The 12559-nt window shown below is 39.9% G+C and overlaps 1 protein-coding gene across 1 annotated transcript; it reads left to right on the top strand.

Moving 5' to 3' along the window:
* Positions 1–2219: 2219 nt before the first annotated feature.
* On the top strand, positions 2220–12183 carry si:ch211-161h7.8 (thiosulfate:glutathione sulfurtransferase). The gene is made up of 3 exons (XM_034169450.1): positions 2220–2375; positions 2451–2613; positions 12032–12183. The coding sequence occupies exons 1-3, from the start codon at positions 2285–2287 to the stop codon at positions 12084–12086; spliced, it is 309 nt and encodes a 102-aa protein (XP_034025341.1). The 5' UTR covers positions 2220–2284; the 3' UTR covers positions 12087–12183.
* The last annotated feature ends 376 nt before the right edge of the window (positions 12184–12559 follow it).

Here is a 12559-nt window from a genome sequence, read left to right as displayed (position 1 = left end):
TAGATGCAGACTAATGAGCAGATCTGATTTGATGCAGGTGTTAGTTTTGGGGATGAAAATTTACAGGGTGACTCCATAATTTATTCCTCAGAATTGAGTGAGTCCATATTTTTTTCCCTCTGCTTGGTCTAAAAAGTAACCGTTACTGACTGCCACAATTATTTTTCCTGATTTCTTATAGTGTTTCTTAAAGCCAGAAAGTTGCCATTTGAAATGACTTTAGTTTTGTGTCATGTCTGTGATCTGCTTTTTTTCTACAAAATTAAACAACTGAATGAACATCGTCCGAGGCTGGTGATTCCATAATTTTTGCCAGGGGTTGTATATACAGTGAGGCAAATATTTTATCAACTGTCAATTTTGCAAGTTTCCCCAGATACAAAGAATGGGAGGTCTGTAATTTCTGTTGTAGGTACATGTCAACTGTGATAGACAGAATCTTAAAAAAAAAAAAATCAGAAAATTACATTGTATGATTTTATAAAACAAAAACTAATTTGAGTTTTATTGCATGAAATAAGTATTTGATCACCTACCAACCAGCAAGAATTCTGTTTCTCACAGACCTGTTAGTTTTTCTTTAGGAAGCCCTCCCATTCTACACTTTTTACCTGTATTAACGGCACCTGTTTGAATTCATTAACTGTATAAAGACACCTGTGCACACACTTAATCAATCACACTCCAGCCTGTCCGCCATGGCCAAGGGAAAAGAGCTGTCTAAGGACACCAGGGACAAAGTGGTAACCTGCACAAGGTTGGATGGGCTCCAGGACAACAGGCAAGCAGCTTTGTGAGAAGGCATTAACTGTTGGCGCAATTACTAGAAAATAGAACACAAGAATGACTGTCAGTCGTCCTCAGCTGGGGTTCCATGCAAGATCTCGCTTTGTGGGGTAAGGATGATTCTTAGAAAACCCAGAACTATATGGGGGACCTGGTCAATGACCTGAAGAGAGCTGGGACCACAGTCACAAAGATTACATTAGTAACGCACTACACCATCATGGTTTAAAATCCTGCAGGGCAGCAAGGTCCTCTTGCTCAAGGCAGCACATGTCCAGCGCCGTTTGAAGTTCACCAGTGACCATTTGGAGGATCCGGAGAAGGTCATGTGGTCAGATGAGACCAAAATATGAGAACAACCCCAAACACTGTCCCAAATGTGACGCGGGGAGGGGTGCATAATTTTTTGTGGTGCTTTTCTGCAAAGGGGACAGGACGACTGCACCATATTGAAGGGAGGATGGATGGGGTCATGCATCGTGAGATTTTGGCAAACGACCTCCTTCCCTCAGTAAGAGCATTGAAGATTGGTCATGACTGGGTCTTCCAACATGACAACGACCCAAAATACACAGCCAGGGCAACTAAGGAGTGGCTCTGTGAGAAGCATTTCAAGGTCCTGGAGTGGCCTAGCCAAACTCCAGACCTGAACCCAATAGAAAATCTTTGGAGGGCACTGAAACTCAAAAACTGAAAGATGTGGAGATCTGTGTGGAAGAGTGGACCAAAATCCCTGCTGCAGTGTGCAAACCTGATCAAGAACTACAGGAAACATCTGACCTCTGTAATTGCAAACACAGGCTTCTGTACCATATTGTCTTTCTATTTTATCAAATATGTATTTCATGCAATAAAATGCAAATTAATTATTTTAAAGTCATACAATGTTTTTTGTTTTTGTTTTTTACTTTACAGATTCTGTCTGTCACAGTCAAAGTGTACCTATGATAAAATTACAGACCTCCATTCTTTGTACGTGATGTGATGGCCCTGTACCCGTCTGTGTTTGTTGTCTTAATACGTTTGTTGTGTGTTTTGAGGTCTTGGCCACCGGGAGGCGCTGACTCTGTTTCCTGCCGTGGGGCTATAAAAGGAGGGAGTTCCCGTCTCTTCGGTGCTCTTCCTCCTCCGGATCGCGGACTGGGGAGCGGCCGCGTGCACTTGGTCCTGGCTTGGTCCTCTGGCTTATTCTGCTATACCTTCCTTTTTTTTAATTAAATGCCCTACCAAGGGTTTGAAAAGTCTGTCGCTTCCGTGTGTGCCTCACTTTTTGTTGCGGCTTTTGAGCCGGGCTGTAACAGTGAGAAAACTTGCAAAATCAACAGTGGATCAAATACTTATTGCCTCACTGTGTGTGTGTGTGTGTGTGTGTGTGTGTGTGTGTGTGTGTGTGTGTGTGTACAGTATGTATAGATAGATAGGTCCATACACACACATATCCTGCTTATTTTTTGTTTCCGCCTCTTTTTTAGTGGTGACATATGAAGACCTGGTGGTCATGTTGTCCAAACAGGCTGTTCAGTTATTTGATGTACGAACTCCTGAAGAATACCAGGCTGGACACATTCCGCAGGCTGTCAACATTCCATGTAAGTGTTAACCTGTGTGAATCACATGTATGATGCGTGTTATGTTGTTTGTCATATTTTGTGTCTGCATGTCAGTGGACACTCTGGAGGAATCTCTGAAGCTGATTCCTGAGCACTTTCAGCATAAATTTCATGTGAATGCACCGAAGAAAGATGACCAGGACATTGTGTTTCAGTGCAGAACTGGAATAAGAAGTGCCAAAGCACTGGACATCGCTTATCAGCTGGGTTATAGCAGGTACATATGATCTGGTTTACACAAATACAAATTCTATTATTACGTGGCTCGGAGACATTTCTCACATAGTTCATTTGGGGATTTACAAAAAGAAATGATTGAAAAGGATGAAATGTTTGAAATGATGCATTTAGTCATATAGTACACTTTGTTAATTTCATCTTAAAGCTGAAATGGTTATTTTAAATCTTACGACTTTAGCTTTTTCCATCCCTTTTGACCTTTTATTTTATAACATCTACAAGCAGTGGTAGTGGACACAGCTGTATTGTTTTAGGCCCTTTTTTTCTCTTTCAACATGTGACCCAACTTGAGGAAATGATTGAAGGCCAACCAAGGATGAAGTGATTTTGTATAATAATAAAAAGAGTTAAGTCACAGGCCAAAGTAAAAATTTTTGGCCCAATGCTTATGAGGGGTGGTTGAAATGTTTTGAGCTAGAACCAGAAAACGTAGGGTGTGGATTTCCATCTTTTGCATTTGTGAGAAACCAACAATTCTCTTGAGAATGACTCACTGGGTACAACACTGCAGATACAGTATTACAGTGAAGTGAGTAAAGGTGTGTAGATCGACAAAATGAACAACGCTGGTGGACGTGCTGTGATTCAGTATCTCATATAAAAGGGAATGTCTCTGAGGGAGATCCATGAGGATGTGGTAATGAAATTAGGAGAGGATGCCCTTCTTATGCTACAGTTAAACACTTGGGGGGGGGGGGGGGGGGGCAGAACAATCGTCAAAGCTGAAGCAAGATCAGGAAGCCCCAAAACTGCCACCTTGACTAATATGATCCAGAAGATCAATGATATGGTCCTCACTTACCAAAAAGTGTGTGCGTCACATAGCCAGTACTGTAGGCATTTCCCAGGAGAATGTTCATTCAGTTCCGTCGAAGAACTGGGAATGATGAAACTTTCAGCACTACGGGTCCTAAGGCTTATCATGGACAATCAGAAGGTATGAGGTTCCAGTTGTCCAGAGAATCCTTGGCTTTCTGAGGTAGAGCCGGATAACTTTATGCAGCTATTCATGACCATGGACGAGACGTGGATCCATCACTTTGACCGCAGCCTAAACAACAGTCAAAGCAATGGAAACGTGGGTTCTCCGCCGCTGAAGAAAGCCAAAGCTGTCTCATCTGCTAACAAGGTCATGGCCTCTGTCTTCTGGGATGCTGAGGGCATCATATTGGACTGTCTCCAGAAGGGACAGACCATCAATGCGGCCTATTATGCTTCCCCTTTGTGAGAACTGCAGGAGAAAATAAAGCGGAGGTGTCATGGACTGCTCCGCCAAGGTTTTCTGTTTCACTGTGTCCTCCCTCACTATACTCATAAACCTTCTCTTTAGCTTCCCTCTTCTTCTCCTGCATCCTCAGCATCCTTCTCCCTGTATACCCTGGGTCCCTCCTGTGTACATGTCCAAACCATCTCAGTCTCACCCCTCTGACCTTGTCTCCAAATATTCCTGCCTGTGTTGTACCTCTGTTATTCCTAATCCTGTCCATCCTCTTCACTCCTAAACAAAATTGCAGCATCTTCAGCTCTGGTACCTCCATCTCACTCTCGTCTTTTGTTTGCCACTGTGTCTAAGCCATACAACATGGCTGGTTTCATTACTGTCTTGTAAATTTTTCACTCTTGCAGATAACCTTTTGTCACAAATCAGTCCTGCCACCTTTCTCTACCCTTCCTACACTCTCATCTTCATCTCTCTACCACATTCTCTATTACTTTGGATAGTTGAGCCAAAGTATTTAAACTCATCTACCTTAACCACCTCTACTCCATGTAACTGCATTATTCCGTAATGCTCCCTTTCACATGTACTCAGTAGGGGTGTTGAGGAAAAAAAATTGGATTTACATCAGAAATGCAATTCTGTTTCCTTACTTTTTTCTTCCAAACTAGGAACCTAAAAGCTAAAGACTGCGATCCACGTGCATTGAATCACTGGAACTGCATCTGAGTTTCGGGTAAAAACGGCACCAGCTTATTAAGAAATTGATGTTTTAATATGAATTTTTTGTAAGATTTCACGGATGGGATGTTCACCGACTAGCAACGCTGCCTACAATGGTTTCTATCTATACACAGTGATGCTTGATGAGATGCTGTTATGCAAAACTCAAGCAAACATAATATTGACGGCAATCTGGTGCAACAAGTTGCATGACAAGTAAAAAAAAAAATGCTGTGCAGAGTAAATTCATCCAATGCTTCAAAAACATTCAAAGAAAAAAGTTTACATTTACACTCTGTAAATGCAGCCCTCTGCTGTTCACAGGTTAGTTACTGTATGTGAACCACAGCAGCAAATGCCATATACATCTAATATTAATGTCTTCTTAACATTTTAAATGTTATTTATGATTAACAAATAACATCAAATGAAATATATACCACAGAATAATGAAATATGAAGTTTGTATCATGTTTGACTTTAACTTAAAGGGCATATCGTACTCTAATCAATACTATCTTTTTTTTTTTTTTATCAGATTATGAATAGTTACTTCCAACTCTTTAATTTGTGTGAGTCCTGATGTAGCTGATAAAAATGAAATTAGCTATACAGCTTCTGAAAAATGCACACAGATTCAGAGCTATTTGTAGCCATAAAAGTGACGGAACCTCAGGTGCTGACTGCTGTCTGAAGGTCACTGCGCCTGTGTCAAGTTACAGTCCACTTCATGATTTACACCAGTACACACAGCCGTTCTGGGTTGTTTTTTTTTTTTTTTGTTTTTTTTTGTCTCCAAATGTGATAAGGCTTTAATTTGGCTTTCAAATCAGATTCTTGTATTTTTCAATAAACCTGTATGTCTCGCCTTTTTGTAACCTGCAGTGTATTCAGGAAAAAAAAAACATTGCATACGTCTCAGTAAGACTGATTAATAATGATTACATACCATGAAAGCGGTGTCTCTGATGTGATGCCAGCTGTCTTCACACACAGAGCCATGTAGAATTATCATTCCGCTATGTGGCCCTGTCATTTGTCCACAGCAAAACTGTTCCTCCATCAGAAGCCATCTCCCAGTAGTTTATCTTAGCTATCGGTTCAGCTCAGCTTGGCCAGTAACACAAATGCCGAAGCTGGTCAACAGCTGGCTCTCCTGTTAAGAGCGTTCACGTGTTGTCACATTCTGTCTGACTATGTGATCACAGAAGCGGCTTCCTCAGTGAGACTCACCGGCGCCTTGCACGTAGCAGCTTAGCTTGGCATGATGCGGCGGCACAATCCACTACCACGGCTAACCCCATGAATCGAATCATGAGATACTGAGAGAATTGCACCCCTAATACTCAGTCTTGCTCCTGCTGACTTCTATTTCCCTTCTCTCTAGAGTGTTTCTCCTCTCCAGAATCATCTCAATCTGCTCTCTACTCTTGCTACAGATCAGTCATCTGCAACCATCATAGTCCATGGAAACTCCTGTCTGAGCTCATCTGTCAACCTGTACATCACCATTGCAAACATGAAAGGCCTCAGAGCCTATCCTTAATGTAATCCCACCTCCACTTTGAATGGACTGCATTTATAGTACTTTTCCATCTGAAACAGAAGCTCAAAGCTCTTTGCAGTGATGCCTCATTCACCCATTGACACATGCACTCACACACCTATGTCAGGGTGCTACCATGCATCAGTCATTCCTACTGCACATCTCACTGCTGTCACACTGTCCTTGTACATATTGTGCACCACCTTCACATACTTCTCTGCCACTTCAGACTTCCTCATACAATACCACAACTCTTCTCTTGGCACCCTGTCATAAGATCTCTCTAAGTCCACAAACACAAAATGTAACTCTTTCTGGCCTTCTCGATATTTCTCCATCAGGTTTTCTTTAAATAAATAAATACATTTAAAAAAAAAAGCCTTCTGTATACCACTTAATCATGAAACTGTACAACTAGTGATGAAAAATTTGCACTATGCACAATTTCTCCAGTCACAGCCACAGAAGCCTGTAACTTCTTCTGGGTGTCTTGGTGGTTTTGCTCACTGGTCTTTGTGCACTGGTCCTTAGTTTTTCAGACTGTCTGCTCCCTACAGATTTCCCCTAGAGAACCATACTGTTTATTTCTTCATAACTGATGTAAATAAAGCCTAAAATAGTCATTGTCTTGGAAATGTTCATGAATCCATCCCCTGATTTGTCTGAAGAAAACTGTATGGAAAAAGTGATGGTTTATATGCGTTATATTAAATGGTGCACTTACTTAGTCACACAATTGTTTTGGCATTTATATTTTTATTTAATTAATGATGTAAAGATTACTTTTCACTGTGAGTTTAAAGGGCATCATTTTAGAAATTTTAACATAAAACCTGTGAATTTTTGTGTTTTGGTTTATGATGTCCTGAAAAAATTCAAATGTGTGAAAGCTCAAGGGATTCACAAACTTTCAGGCAGCACTGTATATTCATGAGTTAATGATTGTTCAATCTGAATCAGCCTCAAAACACATTTTGACACAACACACAAACTCCCCACATTTGTGAAATAATAATGACGGGCAATTCTACAGTAACGGAATTATAATCTGAGCTAATCTGTCATGGTTAATCAATCAATCAATCAATTTTTTTTTTATATAGCGCCAAATCACAACAAACAGTTGCCCCAAGGCGCTTTGTATTGTAAGGCAAGGCCATACAATAATTATGTAAAACCCAACGGTCAAAACGACCCCCTGTGAGCAAGCACTTGGCTACAGTGGGAAGGAAAAACTCCCTTTTAACAGGAAGAAACCTCCAGCAGAACCAGGCTCAGGGAGGGGCAGTCTTCTGCTGGGACTGGTTGGGGCTGAGGGAGAGAACCAGGAAAAACACATGCTGTGGAGGGGAGCAGAGATCGATCACTAATGATTAAATGCAGAGTGGTGCATACAGAGCCAAAAGAGAAAGAAACAGTGCATCATGGGAACCCCCCAGCAGTCTACGTCTATAGCAGCATAACTAAGGGATGGTTCAGGGTCACCTGATCCAGCCCTAACTATAAGCTTTAGCAAAAAGGAAAGTTTTAAGCCTAATCTTAAAAGTAGAGAGGGTGTCTGTCTCCCTGATCTGAATTGGGAGCTGGTTCCACAGGAGAGGAGCCTGAAAGCTGAAGGCTCTGCCTCCCAATCTACTCTTACAAACCCTAGGAACTACAAGTAAGCCTGCAGTCTGAGAGCGAAGCGCTCTATTGGGGTGATATGGTACTACGAGGTCCCTAAGATAAGATGGGACCTGATTATTCAAAACCTTATAAGTAAGAAGAAGAATTTTAAATTCTATTCTAGAATTAACAGGAAGCCAATGAAGAGAGGCCAATATGGGTGAGATATGCTCTCTCCTTCTAGTCCCCGTCAGTACTCTAGCTGCAGCATTTTGAATTAACTGAAGGCTTTTCAGGGAACTTTTAGGACAACCTGATAATAATGAATTACAATAGTCCAGCCTAGAGGAAATAAATGCATGAATTAGTTTTTCAGCATCACTCTGAGACAAGACCTTTCTGATTTTAGAGATATTGCGTAAATGCAAAAAAGCAGTCCTACATATTTGTTTAATATGCTTTGAATGACATATCCTGATCAAAAATGACTCCAAGATTTCTCACAGTATTACTAGAGGCCAGGGCAATGCCATCCAGAGTAAGGATCTGGTTAGACACCATGTTTCTAAGATTTGTGGGGCAAGTACAATAACTTCAGTTTTATCTGAGTTTAAAAGCAGGAAATGAGAGGTCATCCATGTCTTTATGTCTGTAAAACAATCCTGCAGTTTAGCTAATTGGTGTGGTGTCCTCTGGCTTCATGGATAGATAAAGCTGGGTATCACTGCGTAACAATGAAAATTTAAGCAATACTGTCGAATAATACTACCTAAGGGAAGTCATGTATAAAGTGAATAAAATTGGTCCTAGCACAGAACCTTGTGGAACTCCATAATTAACCCTAGTCGTGTGAAGAAGATTCCCCATGTACATGAACAAATTGTAATCTATTAGACAAATATGATTCAAACCACCGCGCGCAGTGCCTTTAATACCTATGCAGCTCTAATCTCGGTAATAAAATTTTATGGTCAACAGTATCAAAAGCAGCACTGAGGTCTAACAGAACAAGCACAGAGGATGAGTCCACTGTCCGAGGCCATAAGAAGATCATTTGTAACCTTCACTAATGCTGTTTCTGTACTATGATGAATTCTAAAACCTGACTGAAACTCTTCAAATAGACCATTCCTCTGCAGATGATCAGTTAGCTGTTTTACAACTACCCTTTCAAGAATTTTTGAGAGAAAAAGGAAGGTTGGAGATTGGCCTATAATTAGCTAAGATAGCTGGGTCAAGTGATGGCTTTTAAGTAATGGTTTAATTACTGCCACCTTAAAAGCCTGTGGTACATAGCCAACTACAAAGATAGATTGATCATATTTAAGATCGAAGCATTAAATAATGGTAGGGCTTCCTTGAGCAGCCTGGTAGGAATGGGGTCTAATAAACATGTTGATGGTTGGATGAAGTAACTAATGAAAATAACTCAGAACAATCGGAGAGAATGAGTCTAACCAAATACCCGGCATCACTGAAAGCAGCCAAAGATAACGATACGTCTTGGGATGGTTATGAGTAATTTTTCTCTAATAGTTAAATTTTGTTAGCAAAGAAAGACATGAAGTCATTACTAGTTAAAGTTAATGGAATACTCAGCTCAATAGAGCTCTGACTCTTTGTCAGCCTGGCTACAGTGCTGAAAAGAAACATGGGGTTCTTATTTTCTTCAATTAGTGATGAGTAGAAAGATGTCCTAGCTTTACGGAGGGCTTTTTATAGAGCAACAGACCTTTTTTCCAGGCTAAGTGAAGATCTTCTAAATTAGTGAGACGCCATTTCCTCTCCAACTTACGGGTTATCTGCTTTAAGCTACGAGTTTGTGAGTTATACCACGGAGTCAGGCACTTCTGATTTAAAGCTCTCTTTTTCAGAGGAGCTACAGCATCCAAAGTTGTCTTCAATGAGGATGTAAAACTATTGACGAGATACTCTATCTCACTTACAGAGTTTAGGTAGCTACTCTGCACTGTGTTGGTATATGGCATTAGAGAACATAAAGAAGGAATCATATCCTTAAACCTAGTTACAGCGCTTTCTGAAAGACTTCTAGTGTAATGAAACTTATTCCCCACTGCTGGGTATCCATCAGAGTAAATGTAAATGTTATTAAGAAATGATCAGACAGAAGGGAGTTTCAGGGAATACTGTTAAGTCGTCTATTTCCATACCATAAGTCAGAACAAGATCTAAGATATGATTAAAGTGGTGGGTGGACTCATTTACTTTTGAGCAAAGCCAATAGAGTCTAATAATAGATTAATGCAGTGTTGAGGCTGTCATTCTCAGCATCTGTGTGGATGTTAAAATCGCCCACTATAATTATCTTATCTGAGCTAAGCACTAAGTCAGACAAAAGGTCTGAAAATTCACAGAGAAACTCACAGTAACGACCAGGTGGAACGATAGATAATAACAAATAAAACTGTTTTTTGGGACTTCCAATTTGGATGGACAAGACTAAGAGTCAAGCTTTCAAATGAATTAAAGCTCTGTCTGGGTTTTTGATTAATTAATAAGCTGGAATGGAAGATTGCTGCTAATCCTCCGCCCCGGCCCGTGCTACGAGCGTTCTGACAGTTAGTGTGACTCGGGGGGTGTTGACTCATTTAAACTAACATATTAGATGCCATATGTCCAGTTTTTGCTGCTGTTGTAATTCCGCTACCATAGAATTGCCCTAGAGTAAGTTGCTTTGGTATAGAGAGTATTTAACAGTATTTCTCTTATGTGTGTGGCTGACCAGGAGGAAACATTATCGTCTTTTATGCCTCGAGTTGGAGAACATCGTAATCCATCCATGCACTGTGGATGTGTTGATGAAATTGTTTTTATGTGGCACTATTTTTTTTTTTTTTTTTTTTTAGTACTTCTGGCCTGGTGTTGTTTAAACTGTGCAAAAAAGTTCCAAAGGCAAGCACACATCCAAACCAGTTATTGCTCTCCAAAATGTTCTTTTAGAGAAAGGCAGTGACATCAAAGTGCCTTTATATTTGATAGTGACAAAATAATTAAGTGGCTACCATATTTTTACTTATATTTCATAATCAAAATTATTTTTGAGTTGAAGATGTTGTACAGTAGTACTCAGAAGAAAGTGATGTTTGCTCTCGTTGGATTTTATTAGGTAAAATCAGCCATTGTTCCAACAGTGTCACAAAGAAAATTTTATTACTCAACTTCTTTGACAGTTTTGCATTTGGAACATTAACACCAAACATTGTTCACATGCAGTCTGACCAAAACGAGGAAAAACACTCAAAGATGCACAGCAGGTTTTGCTGGAAGTATAGTGTGACAGTTACCAAAGGAAAAATTTTAACATCTTTGACGGTAAGTTTGAAATCAGTCACATACTGGAATACTGACTTTTTAGGTGGTGGACAAGTGGTTAGTGTGCTTGGTTTCAGTACGAAGGTTTCCTGGTTCAAACCCCCAGCCCTGCCATATTTCTCCATGTAATGTGGAGTTGCGTCAGGAACAGCATCCAGCATAAAACCTGTACCAGTAAAACATACACATCCACCTCTGCTGTAGCGACCCCGAGTGCAAACAAGGGAGCAACCAAAGGAACTTATTTGAGTTATATATATATAACTCATATATGAGTTATATATATCAAAATGTAAACTTTATGTTTTTATGTTTGACTTTTTACTCATAAATTTGACTTTTGATGTCATATTCATGATTCAGAAAGTCTAGATTTGACATAGAAAGTCACAGTTTATCTTAAAAAGAAAATTGTTTCTTCATTGGCCTTTTATTTCCCATTATTGGGCTCTGAAGACGTGGGCAGGGGTGGTGGCCAAGCAGTTAAATATGCTTGTTTAGAGTGTAAGGTGGGGAAGGTTCCCAGTTCAAGACTCACCCCTGCCCATTCTCCATGTCATATGGAAGAGCACCTGGAGTAAAAATCTGTGCCAAATCAAGATGCAAATCCATCTCGGTGACCTCAAGTGAAGCATGGGAGAAGCTGAAGAGTTCTTATGATGGAGCTCTGAAGATGTAATGTCATCTTTCAAATGAAATGAAGTATGATTTAAATTTGTATGAATCAGAACGGATGCACTGAGGAAGTCATGAAAGTTTCAGATAACTTTTATCAGTGCAAAATGGGTCATTTTAGCCCTTCAAGGATGTAGGTGCTCTAATTTGTGCCTTTTAATTTTATTTTACAATCCTGCAAGCAGAGTACAGTGTCCTCATATCTTTCCAGATTAGAACAGAGCTGCTTTGATTTGTTCTACTGTGAGCACAAAAATAAAAGAAAGCGTTATCTGTTGTTCTTGTCTTTTGCAGGGCGAAGCACTATAAAGGAGGGTACAGTGAGTGGACAGAGAAGAGGGAATATTAATCTGCACCTGAAATCCCACTCAGACTGAATCCTGGACTTCAGTCAAGCTATGTATTTAAATGGACAAAAACTACCAAATGACAGAATAATGCTGAGCAAAAAACAAAGAAAGGATATACTTCATGAACATCTTGCCACCATTTTAATTTGCATTACTGCCAACTTGAGTTACATTTCTTTTTTCATATTGGATGAAAATGTTCATATCAGTTATGAAGTAAATGATTGTTATGATCCATAAGTTTTGCATTATCACTAGCTTGTTCTCTGTCAAGATACATGGTTGATGAAAGAACTAGTTACTGTGAAATATCTTATTTGTCTTAAAAGGTCAACATCTGTATGTGCCTGTCAAAAGACACAACAGTTCCTCTTGTATTTACCTGGAGCAGTTGTTGCAGTGATTATATGTGTCAATAGATGGCAGCAAACCTTCACTCAACCCAAAGTTTTAATTCCTGTTTTCCACCACT

Source organism: Thalassophryne amazonica, chromosome 1, assembly GCF_902500255.1.
Source record: "Thalassophryne amazonica chromosome 1, fThaAma1.1, whole genome shotgun sequence".
Classification (NCBI taxonomy): domain Eukaryota; kingdom Metazoa; phylum Chordata; class Actinopteri; order Batrachoidiformes; family Batrachoididae; genus Thalassophryne; species Thalassophryne amazonica.
Note: the sequence above shows the minus strand (reverse complement) of the source record. Positions and strands in the feature narration are given on the sequence as shown.